This window comes from Canis lupus, chromosome 20 (genome assembly GCF_003254725.2).
Source record: "Canis lupus dingo isolate Sandy chromosome 20, ASM325472v2, whole genome shotgun sequence".
NCBI lineage: Eukaryota > Metazoa > Chordata > Mammalia > Carnivora > Canidae > Canis > Canis lupus.
The window spans coordinates 8,287,982-8,305,644 of NC_064262.1; the positions used below are offsets into that span (position 1 = coordinate 8,287,982).

At 50.1% G+C, this 17,663-nt stretch overlaps 2 protein-coding genes across 6 annotated transcripts in view; one reads left to right on the forward strand and one right to left on the reverse strand.

Annotated features, from left to right (window-relative positions):
* The first annotated feature begins 1,141 nt into the window (after nucleotides 1-1,141).
* Nucleotides 1,142-5,731, forward strand: GHRL (ghrelin and obestatin prepropeptide). Of its 2 annotated transcripts, none has more exons than XM_025449942.3 (4): nucleotides 1,142-1,300; nucleotides 1,514-1,630; nucleotides 4,695-4,803; nucleotides 5,581-5,731. In XM_025449942.3, the coding sequence occupies exons 1-4, from the start codon at nucleotides 1,193-1,195 to the stop codon at nucleotides 5,598-5,600; spliced, it is 354 nt and encodes a 117-aa protein (XP_025305727.1). In that variant the 5' UTR covers nucleotides 1,142-1,192; the 3' UTR covers nucleotides 5,601-5,731. The 2 variants fall into 2 exon arrangements, with proteins under 2 accessions (XP_025305727.1, XP_025305731.1); XM_025449946.3 differs by having other exon boundaries at nucleotides 1,148-1,300; nucleotides 1,517-1,630.
* A 4,481-nt stretch (nucleotides 5,732-10,212) lies between these two features.
* Nucleotides 10,213-17,663, reverse strand: part of TATDN2 (TatD DNase domain containing 2) — a 29,481-nt gene continuing 22,030 nt past the window's right edge. For 2 of the 4 annotated variants that reach the window (XM_025449960.3, XM_049098571.1), the window contains 4 exons: nucleotides 14,438-14,565; nucleotides 12,770-12,953; nucleotides 12,186-12,353; nucleotides 10,213-12,009 (listed from right to left, as the gene is read on the reverse strand). In XM_025449960.3, the coding sequence (XP_025305745.1) occupies nucleotides 12,213-12,353; nucleotides 12,770-12,953; nucleotides 14,438-14,565 (453 nt within the window). In that variant the 3' untranslated portion in view covers nucleotides 10,213-12,009; nucleotides 12,186-12,212. Of the gene's footprint in view, nucleotides 12,010-12,185; nucleotides 12,354-12,477; nucleotides 12,576-12,769; nucleotides 12,954-14,437; nucleotides 14,566-17,663 lie in introns of those variants that run through there. The other 2 variants (XM_025449964.3, XR_003138047.3) reach the window with 2 other exon arrangements.

Sequence of the window (17,663 nt, forward strand, 5' to 3'; positions counted from 1 at the left end):
GGCCCTGGCACAAGGAGGATTACTGGTGGTCTGCCTGGGGCGCATCAACTGAGGAGCAGTCACCTGCACCAGGACTGGGCCGCAGCTCCTCTGCCGCCAGGGCCAGGCTCTTCCCTCCTGGAACCTGGCCACAGGGAAGGGAGGCAAGCCAACTCATCATGCACCACCTGGAAGAAATGACAGGCAAAGCCACCGTCAGAGCCGGTGCTGCCACTCCTCCCAGCATACTCCTCATCTGTATCACGGGCTTGCCCTGGTCGTGGAAGCATGGGAACAGAAGCCAGGCCCCCCATGAGCTCCAGAGGTTTGTGGGAGCCAGAGCAACATCAGTCACAGAGAACAGCATGACAAAGCTCGAAAAGCTCTGAAAAATCTAGTGACCATCATCTCATTCTGTCCTAGAAGGAAGGGAATTTCAGGAGGAGGTGGGAAGCAGAGCAGCAGAGAGTAGCAAAGCTGGCCTAGGCCCCGAGGCACTCCCCTCACCCCACTTGAATCAGGGGTGAGCCCACTTGGGGACAGCTGCAGTGGGTGCACAGCCAAGCCAACCCAGCAATGTCTCAGGGTTTCTGACCTCTGTTGTTGACTTCCACCCAGAGCACATACCCATTTTTAGTGCCCAAGGAATGTAAAGCAGGCACGAGGAGTTAGGACGGAGCTGCTAGTGTAAAACAAACACAGGGCTTCCTACATAAAGACCAGCCAGCCACTGGGCACCACCTCCACCAGGAATCCCAGGTAGGCGTGCTCTCTCTACTCTCCATATGTGGGTTCATGGGTTTAGCTTCCTCTGACTGCTGGCCATCCACAGGCCCATCTGAACAAAGGGTGGCTGCACAACATGGGGCAGCCTGGCTGCTCAGACACAGCTGGAGCACCCCCACAACCCCATAAACCCTGAAGACCCTGCTCCTTCAGCATCATGATCCTTCCTTAAGAAATGGCACAAGCTCCTTGGGGCCTGGGACAAATATGGGGAGTCCCACTGCCAAACAGCCTGGGAAGAGGGGGCGGTGGGCAGAGGGAGCCCCGCCAGCAGGGGTGGGAAGAGCTCTTCTACTCAACAGTGACGTCCCAGGTCCAAGTCCCCTCACCCTGTGTGCTGGGCTCATACCCGAGAGGGGTCTGGGGGACAGGGAGGGGAGGGCACACTGCCTGCAGACCCTCTTCTCCTACAGGCGCATCTGACACCATGCCCTCCCTGGGGACCATGTGCAGCCTGCTGCTCTTCAGTGTGCTCTGGGTGGACCTGGCCATGGCGGGCTCCAGCTTCCTAAGTCCCGAACACCAGAAACTACAGGTAAACCATCTCCCCACAAAGCCCCACGTTTGGATTAGGGTATCTGGCTCCAGCCTTGCCATGGGGCAGCCAGCTGTGTGACCTTGGCTCAAATTCTCTGGGCTTTCTCCAAGAGCACTAAGGACGACTCTGGGTCTGACTGTAGGCTCACACCTCCCTCTGCTTCTGGAAGTATAAGGGGGCTTAGGGCCCTAAGATAGTACCTCTTTCCAGCAGAGAAAGGAGTCCAAGAAGCCGCCGGCCAAACTGCAGCCCCGAGCCCTAGAAGGCTCCCTTGGCCCAGAAGACACAAGTCAAGTGGAAGAGGCAGAGGATGAGCTGGAAATCCGGGTTGGTTCCAGATTTATGCTTTTGTGGCAGTGGAGGGTTTGAGGGTGGAGGAGGGCAGGCTGTGAACAGGGATCCACTTACGAAAGAAATGTAAAATAGTACGCAAAAAGGTTGACTCTGAACTGGACTCCACCAGGTCTTTTCCCATCAAGAGGCAAATGTCTAAGATAAGTCATTTTGCTACAACAGAACGGGACAGGACAAGGAGCCATGAGCAGGGAACAGGAGGGGTGCAGGTCCACACCAGAGGATTTCAAAAGAGGGCCAGCAAACATGGTGCCAAGAGACACACAAGGAAGAGACACACAGGAAGAATCAGCTGGTCACAGCCTGAAGAGGTTTCCCCACAGCAAAGGGTCTGCTTGGCCCAGGGGCCTGTCCGACCCTGCCCGGGGCTGGAGCGCACCCACACGGCCCCACGCAGGCCAGCTACTGCTAGCCCGCAGCCAGCGGCCAAGCACCATGCCCCATCCGGAGATGAGACAGGACCAATCGGGCTGTCTCGGCTCCAGCAAATCTTGCACGGGCCAAGAGGAAGTCTGAAAATAGAGGGGGAGATTAGGACAGAGAGGGAGTAAAGGGATTATATAGGGGTTATCCCTGCAACCTTCCCAGGAAGCCAGCTGTGGTTCAGGGAATGGCCCTTATAAGCACTCAGGTGGCGACAGCTGCCTCCCTGCAGTGACACCAGAATTCTCCACCCCGGGGCAGTACTGAACCGTGGCGATCTTGGTGCTGCTCCTGCCTACTGATGGAGATTTCATTTACAAACTGTCTTACCCTCATTATATGCCGTTCAATCTCCACGACCACCTGTGAGGTAAGGTCAGATACTACTGCCCTCGTTTCATAGGCAAGGGACAGAAGTTCAGACAGATGAACTCGTGTTCCTGAGGTGCCACAGCCTGCGTGTGGCAGGGGTGGGAGCCGAGGGCAGGGCCACCTCCAGCTCCTAGCCCCCTTCCCCTCACCAGCCTGGCAAACAGAGCGTGCACTGTGGCCTGGGGCACCCCTCCCTCCCTGGTCACCCCTGGCCTGAGAAGCTGCAGTGCGGCCTGCCTTGGCCTCCCTCGCTCCCTCCCTCCCCACCAGCTTCTTCCATCAGGATGAACTCCCTACCAACGATCCCTCTGACCCTTCCTGGAACCTAGGGGTGTTCTCAGGTGCTTCCTCCAAGCCACATGTGAGATCTCCAACCCATCACATTCCCACTGACTCCTGCAAATCCTCAAACTAAAACTGGGGAATTTCCTGGTGAGACCCAGGCGGCACTCCCACTCACCCAGGCCGGGCTGGCTCTCCCCCACACCCAGACAGGGAAGGGGTCTCTGCGGCTTGAGGACTCAAGGCAGGGCTGGGACAACCAGAAGCTTCCAGTCCCCATGAAGGCTGGCCTTGGAAGAGTTAGCCCACACCTCAACTAGAACCCGAAGTCTGATATGTCCGGGAGGCACCGGGGCCACCAGAGGTGGGGAGGCCCACACCCTGGCTGTGGGGCTCAGCACACACTCTCTCAGCCCCTCCTGGAGTTCCACCTTTCTCACCTCAGGGCCCCCCACCTTCCTCCAGATGTGTTGCTACCGCAATCCACTTTCAGAGCTGGAAGACTTCTGAGACCACGTTCTACCCCTTCCCCACCCCTCCACCCCGTATCAGGCCTTTCCAAGTCCCCAGAAGCATACCCCACCCAGGCGTGGCTGGGCTGCTTCTCAACAGTCCAGGTTCCAGGTGCCGGGCCAGCCAGGAGCACCTGGCCCTGATCAGTGCTCACATGGTTCTCAAGAAGTCTGCTCAGGCCATCTGACCAACCCCCCTCAGCCACAGGGTGGAAGAAAAATGAGTACTTGCTAATAGGAGGGAGCCAATGGATGGAGTTCCCTAAAATCACAAGCGAGTAATTCCCCACTCCCTCCGCCCTCCCCGTGGAGACAAGGAAGAAGGGAAATATTTAAAGGGAACAAGGAGCTACTTGTTTTCTTCATAACCTCTTGGAGCACATTTGCTCACATGTGAAATGGGAGAGAAACTGGGGCAGGGAGGCCCAGAGGACTATCCCCATCGTGGAGGCAAGGCCTTGGCCAGGCCTGGAGGACAGAGAAGCTCCAAGCTAGGTGTCACTGCAGCCCATGACTGGAAGCCAGAAGCGGTTCCCAGGCCACCACCCCACCCCTGCAGCCTCAGGCAAGTCCTCGACCCCTCCAGGCCTCCTGTTGGGGGAGCAGGGGGAAGAAGGACCAATGACAGAAGGCTCCCTCCCAACACCAGATCCCTTCAGTGACTTACTTAGACTTCGCAAGTGACTGGCATGCAGGTACCAGGTACCAAGGCAGCTACTAGAACAGAACAATAGTCTGCCCTCCAGGGGCGGAAACCATGATGTGGCTGCAAAGAGAGCTCTTTCCCCTTCTCCCAAAACTCTGAGCTCCAATAAATCATCTCCAAGGGTGCTGAGAAAGGAGGGAAAAATGGGGTGCTGTCCCTGTAGAAGGGAAGACACAGAGGCACAGAGAGAAGCAAGCACTTGGCTCAGAGCATCTCTCCAGGGAAAGGTCAGCTTGTCTGACCTTCCATGGAACAAGGAAAGGCCTGTGCTCAGGACAGGAGGAAGAGCCAGGAGAGGAGGTGAGGGCAGTAGACAGGCAGAGACCACTGCCCAGGCTAGTGCTAGGACACCGGGGAAACCCACTGTCCCCCCAGTCTCCCTACCAGAGCCTGAAATCCTACCACTGGTGACTCAACCTTATGTCTTCCAAAATCACAAGGGGGAGTGGGAGTAACCCACAGCTTCTTTGAGCAACCTCATTAGAGGAAGACAAGACTGCAAGCTAGTTTCCTCGAGATGGCAGGGGCAGTAAGAACGGACCTACGAAGGCAGAGTCACCTGGCTGAGCTGTACCCCTGTGGTGGCTGCTGAGCCACAGGCCCTCCTCCTTCCCCGCCCCTGTGAGGAGATCCTGAGAGCCCAGGGCCTGCTTCGGGAGGGCTGGGAGTGCCATGTGTTTGGGGTGGGATGGCAGGGTGTGACCTCTGACACCTCTGGGGTCTTCCTTGCCCCTCCTCCTAGTTCAATGCCCCCTTTGATGTTGGAATCAAGCTGTCAGGGCCTCAGTACCACCAGCATGGCCAGGCACTCGGGAAGTTTCTTCAAGAGGTTCTTTGGGAAGACACCAACGGTAAGTCCTTGCCCCACTCAGGTCATTTCAGTTTCCTTGGAGTCCCAATTGTGAGCCCAACCTATGTGTGACACAAGAGAAGTTTTATTCCCCTATCCCTGCCTCTCAAAAAGCTTCTAATTACTTTCCCCAATGTCTGCCGGAGAGCAGCCTGGGCTGGGATTTGTGAGTGGCTGGGACGAGGGGTGAGCAGTCTCTGAATTCCAAGAAGACACTATGTTCCAAGAACTAGCACATTAACTACCTCTGGAACCCCAATTTCCTAACCATAAAATGGAGCTAACACTCACTGTGAGAGCATAAAATTATTTGATGTTAAGTACTGCTACTGTATAACTTTACAAATGAAAGGAATTAGTGCCCTCATGAGAATTAAGCAAAGGTTTCTAGGTTTTGTTGCAAAGCTCTTCTTGGCTTGTAAAACAGAAACCACCCAATTAGCTTCTGATCATGGGGGCAAACACCTGCCTTTGGAGGCACACTACCACTGGCCAAGCACTTCCCTAACATGGCATCAAGTCTCAACCCCCACTGACCACATGAGGTAGGCAGGAGCATGGCACTCACAAGGCAGTGCAGATAAGGAAAACAAGACTCAGTTTTTAGGTGGCAAGAACAAGTCACACATTCCACACTCTGAGGTCAATACCTAACCCTTTCCCCCACCCCCATTACAACACACCACCTCTGACATCACCATTGTGGAAGAAAAGCCATCTCTGATGGCACCGGCAGGACGGTGGACACTGAATTTTGACGTGACCTCTTGCTTTTCAGAGGCCCTGGCAGACGAGTGATCATCCACAAGATGGGCCTGCCTGTTCTCCCCCCACCCTAGAAGCACTCACCTGACTTTTACACTGTTTCTGCAGCTACTCCCAGTTCTGAGTGGTACTAGTTGAAGAGGTGAATAAACATTCAAACCATATGCTGAATGTTCAAAGAAAAAAATTATTTCACCAAAGATGAAAATTTCACATTTGATTGAAGAAAAAAATTTAAAAATGTGTGGTCAATGGAAAGATAAAAGGAGGATATGTAGTAAGGTAGGCAAATATGCATGAAAGAAGGGGGTGGGGATGGAAGGGAGAGGAAGCAGATAGACAGCTCTTATAAATATCACAGCTTCCTGAGCACAGTGAAGTTACAATGAGAGCTTAGTAACAATTGGCAAGGACCGTGGACCAAGAAACTTCAGGTCACATCACCAGAGTCACCATCTGCTGAGCTGACCACCATCACAACAGGACAGTGGGAGGGCCAAAACCTGAGTTTCAAGTTATACGTAAGCTGGGTGCTTCAGATGGCTGCCGGCCACTGCTAGACAGGGCTGAAATAACGACTTCTCCTTCCTCCTTGTCCACTACTGAAAAGACATGGCAAAGCAACTGTCTGTGCACAAGGCTAGGCACTGCCCTGGTTACTTATCGATACCAGGCAGGCGTCCCTAAAGATAGCCAACTCCAGCTCACAGATGCATTGAGCCCGGGTCCTATGTTCCACAGCTTAATCCACTAAAGATACCAGCCTTCCTGGGAGGAAGGTCAGTTATTAGTAAGTTACACTTTAGCACAAATGTGTGAACTGCTAAGAACTGATGACAGATGATGGGTGAATCACTAAGGAGAAGAAAATAAAAAAGATTAAGGAAGCTCCAAATATAAGCACTCCCAATTGAGACACATGGATACCTGTTAAAGAGTTACGGTAGACCCATCCTCAGCAGAGTTAGGGTAACATGCACACTCTGGAAAAACCTCTATCAGAGGGCTACAAGAGCCACGTATCTTCTCGAGTAAAATTCTGGTCACCTGGCAGTCAAGACACAGCCCTACTGGTATTAACCACTGACTTGGCAGGCACACCGAAACCCAACGGTCAGTCCTCAGCAAGGAACATCATGTGGACCATGGAACCCACCATCCTCAGAGAATCTCTTAGAAATGCAGAATCTTGGGGTGCCTGGGTGGCTCAGTTGGTTAAGCAGCTGACTCTTGGTTTCGGCTCAGGTGGTGGTGAAGGGGTGGTGAGATTGAGCCCCATGTAGGGCTCCACACTCAGCAGGGAGTCTGCTTCAGGATTCTCTTTCCACCTCTGCCCCTCCCCACATATGTACACATTCATGCACTGCTCTCTCCCTCAAATAAATATTTTTAAAAATATTTTAAAAAAGAATGAAATGCAGACTCTTGGGCCCCACCCTGGCCCTACCATATCAGGATCTGCATTTCAACAAGATCCTCAGACTAATAAATGGCTTAAAGTGGCTGAGATGCACCTGGATCCTACTCAATTCAGGCAGCACAGCACACAGCAGCGCCAGATTACCCGCCTGGAATGGAACAGGTGTCAATTCCCATTTAAAACTTAGAAAATTCAGACCTGGCCAGGTGACACGACACTCTCAATGAAACTGAGAAGACATTACTCTCACTTATCTTCCCGCATTTCTCCAGCCCCAGCCTTGCTGTCAACAGCATACCCAACCTTTGTACCTACCACACACACATACTTGCATCCCTCAGATGTCTACAGACACTGACCATGACTACCCAGGGACTTCACTCACCAAGTTCTTGCTTCTGAAAGCATCTACCGCTAAGCCTTAGTAAGATTGAAAGATGTTAACCATTTAAAGAAGTTAAGGTACTGGAAGGACAACACCCAGGTGGCTCAGTCAGTTAAGCTTAGGCTAGGGTCGTGATCCCGGGGTCCTGAGCTCAAGCTCCTGGTCAGGCTGCCTGTTCGGCTTAAACAAAAGAAAAAAAAAAAAAAAGGAATTTAAGATACTGGAGAATAGGTGAATTAAGTGGGGGGAAAGAAGAGGCAGAAAGGCAGAAGTGGAGGGAAATGACCTCCCTCAACCTCCAGATGACCAGACCAGCAAGCTGTCCTGGAGCTTAGCCACATCCCAGCTCTATCGCTTAGTAGGAGTGTAATTCTGCTCATCACTATGCAAGCCCACAGCTCTCTTCTCAATAGCCAGAGGAGGGTCCAAAGCCCACATACAAAGTGATCCAGCCTGTGACTCAGTGAAGAAGCAGGCACGGATTGGACTCAGGGCAAGATGGGTGCCAGGCCATGAGGAATGCTGGTCACCTGACACTTCCCCCAACAAACACAAGGACCGACCCCTCTCTCAAGACTCACAAGTATTCTCTCCCACTTGCCTAGGTCATTCATGTAAGAAATAGATGCTGAGCACCCACTCTGGACCAGATACTCTCACCTGCGCTGGGGAGCAGGAGATGATGGAAAGCTAGGAGCTTCAGACTCAGACCCAAATTTGAATTCCAGATGTATGATCCAGACCAAGACACTGAATTTCTCAGGCTCCTCACAGGTAAAACACCTACCCCCCTGGCCTACTGTCAAAGCTGAACATAGGATCCCCTACATGGATACCAGGCACATATGAGGCACTCGATTATTCTAACCACCAAAGTTTACTGTACTGCTGTGCACCAGGCATTGTCCTACATACTTATATGCAATCAATGTAATTTCAGTCAACTTTCACAAGCCCACTTGAGAGAAAAGTGAAGTTAGGGAAATTTAAGTAACTTTCCAAAGTCACACAGCAATCATGTTGCTGACTCCTATCCAGAACTAGAGTACTTGGGTTGGTGCCTCTCAGCCACTGCTTCCCTTACCCTGATTTAAGGGCCTTTTATTGTTTTTCATTTTCCTTCATAATACACTGGGTCAACCTGGAGTGGAGTGACTGATAGAAATAAAATTTAGCAAAGGAAATACTTGAAAAAATATAGCATTTCAAACATGGTCCTGTGTTAGTTTGGGATCGTCTGTTTTTTTGTTGTTTTTTTTAGATTTTATTAATTTAAGAGAGAGAACAAGCAGTGGGTAGGTAGGGGCAGAGGGAAAGGGAGAAGCAGACTCCCCACTGAGCAAGGAGCCCCATAGAGGGCTTGACCCCAGGACCCCGAGATCATGACCTAAGCTGAAGGCAGACACTTAACTGACCCACCCAGGTGTCTTCCTCCTTTTTTAAATTTTTTTTAAATTTATTTATGATAGTCACACAGAGAGAGAGAGGCAGAGACACAGGCAGAGGGAGAAGCACACTCCATGCACCGGGAGCCCGATGTGGGATCCGATCCGGGGTCTCCAGGATCGCGCCCTGGGCCAAAGGTAGGTGCCAAACCGCTGCGCCACCCAGGGATCTCCTCCTCCTCCCTTTTTAAAGTAGGTTCCTTGCCCAGTGTGGAGCCTAATGTGGGGCTTGAACTCATGACCTTGAGATCAAGACCTGAGCTGAGATCAAGATTCCGACACTTAATCAACGAGCCACCCAGGCACCGCCCAACCCCCAATGTCAGCTTTCTTAAATCTACACCTCCAAGCAACATTTGATGATGCCCCACTAACTTAAGTTTATCTGAAATAGGGTGTAGTTACCCCGGGGGGGAGTGAGGTATTTGCTGGAGAAGAAAATTCTGGTGTTTCATAACATACCTGGTACATAGTACAGTGGCATTCATATTTAACTTATACACTTAGAGGTTTGTGCTCAGAAGTGCCTGTGATCAGTGTGTAAACAAACCGAACAGTGGAGACCCACACCTAGCTTGCTTCTTAATGTGAACACGCTCCCCACCGTCAGCGGCCCTCTACCTTATCTTACATGACTGAGTGACACAGACATCAAAGTGCTGACCCTAAACGATTTGTAACTAGCGCCAAACTTAACAGAGAAAAAGAAGCACTGGAAAAGCCAAGGGCTGCAGATTTCCAGCCACAAATTAAGCCCATCACCGAGCAGATGCAGTCAACTGTGTGTTCACCTGGGAAGGAGAAGACGGTAGTGACAGGATTGTGCTGCAAATACACCATCAGTGATGGTGTCTTGGTGAGGCATCAACACTGGTTTTGGATTTATCCTTCTTGGAACACAGCCTTCCTTATCACAGGGCTACTTTCAGCCCTGTGCACTTGTGTTCAGTAATACCTTAGTATGAAATGAGAGCACTGACTCCAAGTAGTGACACGCAACTGGCCCCCAAAGTTTTCCCAGAGACATCAGAGGAGCTCACGGTCTGAAGGCACCCCCCTGTCCCCGTCCTGGTACCACAGATTCATCACCACCCTTGTATGCTCCCTTTTCCCCACCACAGTGCTCTGGAAAGAAAAGATCTAAGTACTTACTTCTCGGAGAAGCGGCCAATACATCCGGGTTCCCAGACAGTAAAATGAGTTAATGCTCAAGGGCAGCAGAAGTGCTAAGAAGGTACCACATATTCCTATTTCCAGTTTCATTTTGCAGAAACACACACATGTACTTGAGAATTTCTCCAGACTTTTGGATTCTCAGGCTACAGGGCTGGCCAACAACATAATGGTTGCCCTCACTCTGAGAAATCTAACCAAACAGGGAAAAAGCACAGGAGCTGGCTGAAGACCAATCACTTTATTTTCAGAAAGAGATGGCCAAAAGGGGCATGGGGTGGGGGCAGATACAGAGGCATTCCGGCAGCACAGCACACACGATCACATCAGCCAGCCAAAAATCAAATCAAAAACAATGCCCACCGGCTTTTGTGCCCACACAGGTCGTGTTTCACTGTGTGACACGCAGAAATGGCCATCTTAAATCCTAGAGGTGAAAGTATGTAGCACCTTGTGCTTTACCATTGGCCGGGAGGCCGCACAGGATTGGGAACACCCATTCAGTCCTCACCCTGAACCCTCCGGCACAGGGCCAGTCCGTTGCCAGCATGGGCTGTAATGACTTATGGGGCTCGTGGTGAAGTGAATGGACAGACTGCAGTTCATCTGGGTGACAATAAAGCACTCTGAAATGCTGAGTCCTCCAATTCCACCAGGCAGGAGAACAAGCCCGATTCCCCGTGGGCAAACAGGAGGCACAGACAACACACAGCTGATCCACGGAGGGTTGACTGAATCAAGGCCTGCTTTCCAGGCCAGTGACGTGGGTACAAGACAGAAATATGGATAGGAAGTGTTGAGTCCATTCCCTTTGCACTTAAAAGGCTCAAATGCACCTTCCGAAAACACCTGGAGAAATCAGTTTAAGCTTCTGGCCTCCAAGAAACAGGGGGACTCAGGGTGTCCTGTCTCACAGTGGGAGATTGGGGTAAAGGATCCTTTTGGACAAAGTGCAGAGTGTCCTCACACTTAACCCCTAACCATTATAACCCTCCAGGGCCTATAACAGATATACCAGCAGGGAACAGAACAGAGCTTAGACCCTGATGACCCAAGAAACTTACTTCCAACAGAGAAAGGACCAGACGACGCAAAGGCCGAGGAGAGCCCTGGGAGGGGACTGGAGAGCAGACTCCAGGCCTGCTTGCTCTGCGTAGGCAGAAGGCCAGGGCTGCGTGGCCCCAGCAGAGTTTTGAAGAATTAAACTGGTTTATCGCTCAACCTGGGTGGGGCACACAAGGGGATGTTACATGGGGTGAAGCAGAAGTATTCTTGGTCCAATGTTCCAGGAGAATGGAGCCAAAATAGAGCAACGGGCAGCTGAGACCCCCAATGGTGGACTCAGAGGTCGCATCTGCTGCAGACTGGACCCTTAGCAGTTTAACACAAGTGAGCTGCAGCCCTGCGGGCACCGGTAAACAGAAACAACTTCTCCGGCTTCTCTTCCTTGAGTCCCCCAGTCTGGCTCAATCTCCAGTGACCAGGACGTCCCCTGGAAAATGAGAGTCCCCCAGCCCCTCCATACTGGAGGTAGTGGAACCAGTGAGGCCAGCAGCCAAACTGGAGACTTAACCCAGGAAGGGAGGGGGACAACTTCGAGGTGGCGGGACCATAAGTCTCCGAGACAGGGAGTCCAGCCAATGTCCCCCAGAGGAGATGTCCTGCCTGGGAGTTCATTTTTAGAACTGAGAACCACCAGGAGCCGAGTTACACACCAACACGTACTCAGACGAGGAGGAAGGCGTGTGTGAAGAATGCTCAAAACAGCAGACTGCAGAGCACAGGGGTCGGGATTGGCAGACACACTGTGCCCTCCTCTCGGCCTCCTCCTTCTCCACTGACCTGGAGGGAAACTCACTGGCATCCCGCTCCACTGCACCCCACCCCTCCCACCAGCCCCAAGTAAAGACTTCTGATGGGACTTCAAGGCAAATATCCTGTCCTCTTTCCTCCATTCCACTGGGCTCTCCAGACACATCCTTGACCTGGGACCCATCTTCCGTCAGGCCACTGGTCGTCCTGGAGGTGGGGGAGAGAAAAGCAAGAAGGTCCCAAACTAAGTTCACTCAGGATAGATTGGGTTTAGTGCTCACTGGATGTTCACATTTTGTATGGTAAGAAAATGCAGAGACCTATTTTTGTCCCAATTTTTAAAAAACATATAGTGTGATTTTTATGACCTTTTATAGTCTGACCTTTTTCTCCTGACGTACCCTCTCTGCTTAAAGATTGTAGAGGCGGCTGGTGTTCTCACGCAGGGTGGCCAAGGTGTGGGAGAGAGGCTGATCTTTGACCCTCGCAATCTCTCGAACTGTATGCAAGGCCAGGCCTGGGTGAGCATATTGGCAGAGGCTTTTGGGAACCTGGAAGACATCAAGCATTCAGAACATCACTGTGCCTTCTGTGCACAGCCATCACATGGATCCCCCTCCCTGGCCCTTCCCCAGCAAGGACCTCTTTGGGGCTGCCCTGTAGAGACCCCTTTACCTGCAGGTGCAGGGAGAGTCCTAGTCATGGGGGGCTCTGGGTGAGCAGGGTCCCACGCTTCCTTGGACTACCCTCTACAGGGTAGGGCTTTGCACTGCCTGGAAGAGAGTGGTTACCCTTCAGCTTCTCAGCCCCCTAGACTTTTGGTTCTGCAGAGCCACAACAAGGAGACATCTACACAGCCAAGGGTGAGACCTGGATGTCACTGGGGCTCTGGCCCTGCCAACCTTGCAAAGGTGACCGGCCCCCTCCCCTCCACCCCCACCTCAACCCAGCCTGATGACACACCTACCTGTCGGGGCAGGAAGTAGGGAGCATCCGTTTCCACAATGATTCTCTCCAGCGGGATCTGCTTCAGAGCTTCCCGGGCCTCCCAGGCCGAGGAGTAAGTCAAGACTGCAGTGAAGCCCACAGACATGTTGGGGAAGTGCTTCAGCAGGGGCTCGATGACTGGGTAGCTGCCGGTGAAGCAGTGCCTGGTGGGGGGAGGGCAGGGTTTCCAGGTCAGGTCCCTCTCTCACAGCGCCCTATGCAGCAGCCCCCAATTCCCCTTTCAATGATCTTCTGTGAACAAATTCCCAGAAACCCAAAGACTGCCTCCAAGGGAGGATTTCACGGTAACCAGACAAGAGCTGGTTCCAACACAGTAAGACCCAAAGCGACTCTTGGTTCCTGAAGCTCTGCAATCAACCCATCAGAGTCCCAAATCCTACATAGCCACTTCAAGTGACCCTTCAGGGAATATACAACAATATAGGGACAGGGTATGCTTATAACACAAGAGAAGCAGAATGAAAGCCTGTGGCCCCTCCAAGATCACAATTACAATAAGTAAAAATCATGTTTATCCAGTCAAGTGAACTGGAAGGAAAAAAAAAGGGAAGATATTAGGGAGTGGGACTACAGGTGAATCTTCTCTGAATGGTAACTATTCAGGGACACAGTATGTATACTACATATTGTTAACCAATCTGAAAATTCAGGGCTTCCTCCAGCCACAACACTTCATTGAGCCATCTTAGCCTTGGTTCACCTGCCTCCCACTGGATTTCCTTCAAAGCCATCCCAAAACAGAGCCATTAGAAACCAACCAACCCACCCTGAAGAGCCAAGGGATTGCACCTCCTCTCTGATGTGTGCGACCACAGTCACAGCAGTTGCTCTCTCTGGTTGGGCACCTGAAAGGCAGTAGTCTGGCCTGATAATCTACTGCCTGCTGCTGCCTGTCAACACCTGGTGTGGCTATTCTAGACTCTGTTTCTTCAGTTAACCCATCTCACCCATCTTGAAAGAGTCAGCCCACACATTACCTCCTGGCCCCTCTCTAGCAAAGCTAAAGGCCCGTCTCCTGGCTCCCACAGCATCTTATGCCCACCTCAGCCCTGTGCTCTGCAGAAGTCACCAGAGGATTCGTCTGCCTCCCACAGCTGCTCCCAGGGCCCTGAGCCAACACCCAAGACAGGTACATGGTAGATCAAGAGTTTACCACAATGAACTCGAGCCCCTAGATACAATTACAATTAAATACCTACTGAATTTTAAAGGGGGGAAAATGAATTTTCAAAATCAAAAATGGAAAGAATTTCTTCATAGATGCCCTGAAATGTTACCTGTGTGCCAAATTACTGGACAGCACAGTGGCCTCTCCCCAGATCAAGAGTCCTCATTTCTGAGGGCTCAGACTTCATTTTAGCCTGCCACCAGGTATAAGCGTCACAAAAGTCCCCTTCTTGCTCACTGGTGATTTAGGACATTTGCTTAAACCATATGAAATTGCCATTTTGTAAGTAAAAAAATGGTCAGAATCAGAAATTTCATATGGTTCAACCTAACAATCTTCAGAAAAGATACATCACAAAGAATACTATCATCTTCTCACTGAGTTCTTTTTTTCCAACTAATGTCCTACACAGAAAGAAGTGTTCGTTTCATTTGCCCATTGAAGCTCCAGCCTTCTAACCTATGGATCTTGTAGTCTGAGGGCACAAATTTTTTCATGATGTTCAGCAAATCTTCGTCAGCTTCTCGGCAGTGGATCACCAAGGGCTTCTTCAGAGACACAGCCAGCTGTAGCTGTCTCTCGAACACCTGGGAGAAGGCAAAGGGACACCTATGGGTCAGAGCCACTTCAGCAGTCTGTTACACCACCAGGACACCCATGCCAATGGGCACCCGCACTTCTGCAGACTGTACAATGTATTATAATAGCCCACACTTCCTGGGTGCTTATTAAAGGTACTGCTCAGAGTACTTTAGGTGTATTAACAGGTGATCCTCACAAGCACCCCCAGGTAGGTTACTGCTGATAGCCCACCATGCAGAGAGGAGGCGGCTCCAAGAAGGTCAAATAATTTGCAGCTGGTAAGCTGTAGCACCACAATTCCAGTATGAACCCAGGGGCCCCACATGGCAACACCATGCCATGCCTCTGTAGGGCTTTAGGGGCAGGGCAGGGCTAGGGAACGTAAAGTACAAGTTACATGTGCTACCCCTCACTGTCCCCACCTCTACTCCTACTATTGCCGAGAGGTAATCAATCACCTTCCACATGCTTTCCAAAGAGTTGCACATACATACATACATACATACATAAACACACACACACTTGCACAATACCTGGGTCTCAGAAGATGCTTGAATAGTTGAAAGGATGGAGATTACATATTTTCTACAACTTCCTTTACTAACCAAAATCAAATATCCTCTAGGTGTGAACACTTACTGATATACTGCCTTCCTTTTTTTTTTTATGGTTTTAAGTAATCTCTACACCCTACATGGGACTCGAACTCACAATCCTAAGATCAAGAGTTGCATCCTCTACTGACTAAGCCAGCCAGTCTCCCCTTTTTTTCTTAAAACAACAGCTCTAGCCACTTTTAAATCACTAGTAAAAAACACATACTGTTAATAATTTAAATGAAAACAGGGACTAAGGTGGGATGCCTGGGTTGCTCAGGACACCTGGATGGCTGTGGTTGAGCATCCGCCTTTGGGTCAGGGCGTGATCCCAGGTCCTGGGATCGAGTCCGCATTGGTCTCCCTGTGAGAAGCCTGCTTCTCCCTCTGCCTGTGTCTCTGCCTCTCTCTCTGTGTCTCTCATGAATAAATAAATAAAATCTTTAAAAAAGAGAAAAAAAGGGGGGGCTAGTTTTTCTTTAACAAGTTCAGTTTTAGAAGAACACAAGCATTAATTCATTATAAATGAATGACTCATCTTAAACTTCATGTTTTCATGAGTAGTTTTCAACTGTGGAATATAATCCATGTTTGCATTAACATCAAATAAAATACTGCTGGTACTTTGAGTCCTGTGACATTCACTTGAGAATGACATTTTCAAGCCTAACACCTGTGCTACCTCTTCTCCAAAGAGCCAACACTAAGCCAATACCAATTCTGACGTCATTCTTGTTTAACCTGTGTTTTCAACAAAAGGAAAGTGACCATAGACACTGAAATCTTAGAATGCTTGGTAGACACTTCTAGTTCCAGTATCTACAGCAAGCTAGATCCCCTCCCTAGTTAGTACATCTGCCCTCTGCAGATCCCAACAGAGACAGGAGATTCTAATTCCAAGGCTTAATTTCTGCTTCTAAAAAACTTTTCTTAAGGGTAAACTACAGCCTTAGGGTAGAATATAACACGACTGTTAAAAAGCCTATTTTTTTCAAAATATATATGAAATAAGAACCTTTTCGAAAGCAGAAAAAAACATTCAAAACTATTTTGTTTCTTTCCTAACTTATTTTTAAGAAGCATGGACACACAGCAACACACATTTACTTGATCCTCTAAGACAGGTCCTCTAAGACATGCTGCCATTTGTACCTTGGAATCCTAGAAGTTGAGGTCAAGGACTTTAAAATACAGCATTTTATAAAACATCCAAATTTCAAAAATGTGAAGGCGGAAGAAGACTTGATAGAGGGCAGGACCCTATGGCTGGGCGGAGCTATCCAGAACATCTGTCCTCACTGGAAACCCAGCTGACACAGAACAGTGGGGAATGAAGTATGAGTACGTTATCTACCCAGCATAATTACGCTGTTTCTGGGATCCCTGGGTGGCGCAGCGGTTTATCGCCTGCCTTTGGCCCGGGGCGCGATCTTGGAGACCCGGGATCGAATCCCACGTCGGGCTCCCGGTGCATGGAGCCTGCTTCTCCCTCTGCCTATGTCTGTGCCTCTCTCTCTCTCTCTCTGTGTGACTATCATAAATAAATAAAAATTAAAAAAAAAAAAATTACGCTGTTTCTGCCTGCATGAGCTCAGGTTCCCCACAGATCTATTATTTCCAGGGAATCCTGAGCTAGTCAGTCTCTCCTGGGGGTGACCTGGCAACTCTTGCACTCATTATCCCAATAATGAATTTCAGTCAAACCCAACAAAAGGCAATTGGGTCAGCCAGCCCAGATAGGAAAGGCTAGTCCATTCTCCCTGGCTCTTGAACACCAGATAGCAAGAGATTCTGACAATCGTATTGGATGATGTGTGCAACTCCTACCCGAACTATTCAGGACCAATTCTGAGGAGTCAAATGGGAAGTTAAAGAGTTAAATCTATGAACACACAGATAAGCAAGGAAAAAGTTATCAGTGGGTTGCTCTGAGTAGCAAGGTAACTATTGATTTTTCCCCAATTATTTGGCTTTTCTGTTTTCCAATCCTTCCAGAAAATATTAGGTAACAGAAACCAAGTGCTCTCTAGTAATGAGCCAGCACTGGCACCCTATTGCTTAGCCAGATACGGTTCTTCCATCAGCTTTTCTTCTTCCCTTTACCAGATAGTGTATCAAGAACAGGGACAAATCAAGAACTTGTCAACCACTCAGCTTTTAAGCAAATTCAACTCGGTGCAGATGTCCAACTAGTACAGGTGCTAGGTACTACCACTTCTCGTCCTGGTGCCAAAGCATATATTTACATCAAGAATGTGGCATTCACTTCCTCAGTCCAGCTTGCGACGCTTTAGTATTCTACAGAATTTTTTTTTAAGATTTTATTTATTTATTTATTCATGAGCAACACAGAGACACAGGCAGAGGGAGAAGCAGGCTCCATGCAGGGAACCCAACACGGGACTCGATCCTGGGTCTCCTCGATCACACCCTGGGCTGAAGGCGGCGCTAAACCGCTGAGCCACCCGGGCTGCCCAGTCTACAGAAATATTTTATCTTCCCCTCCT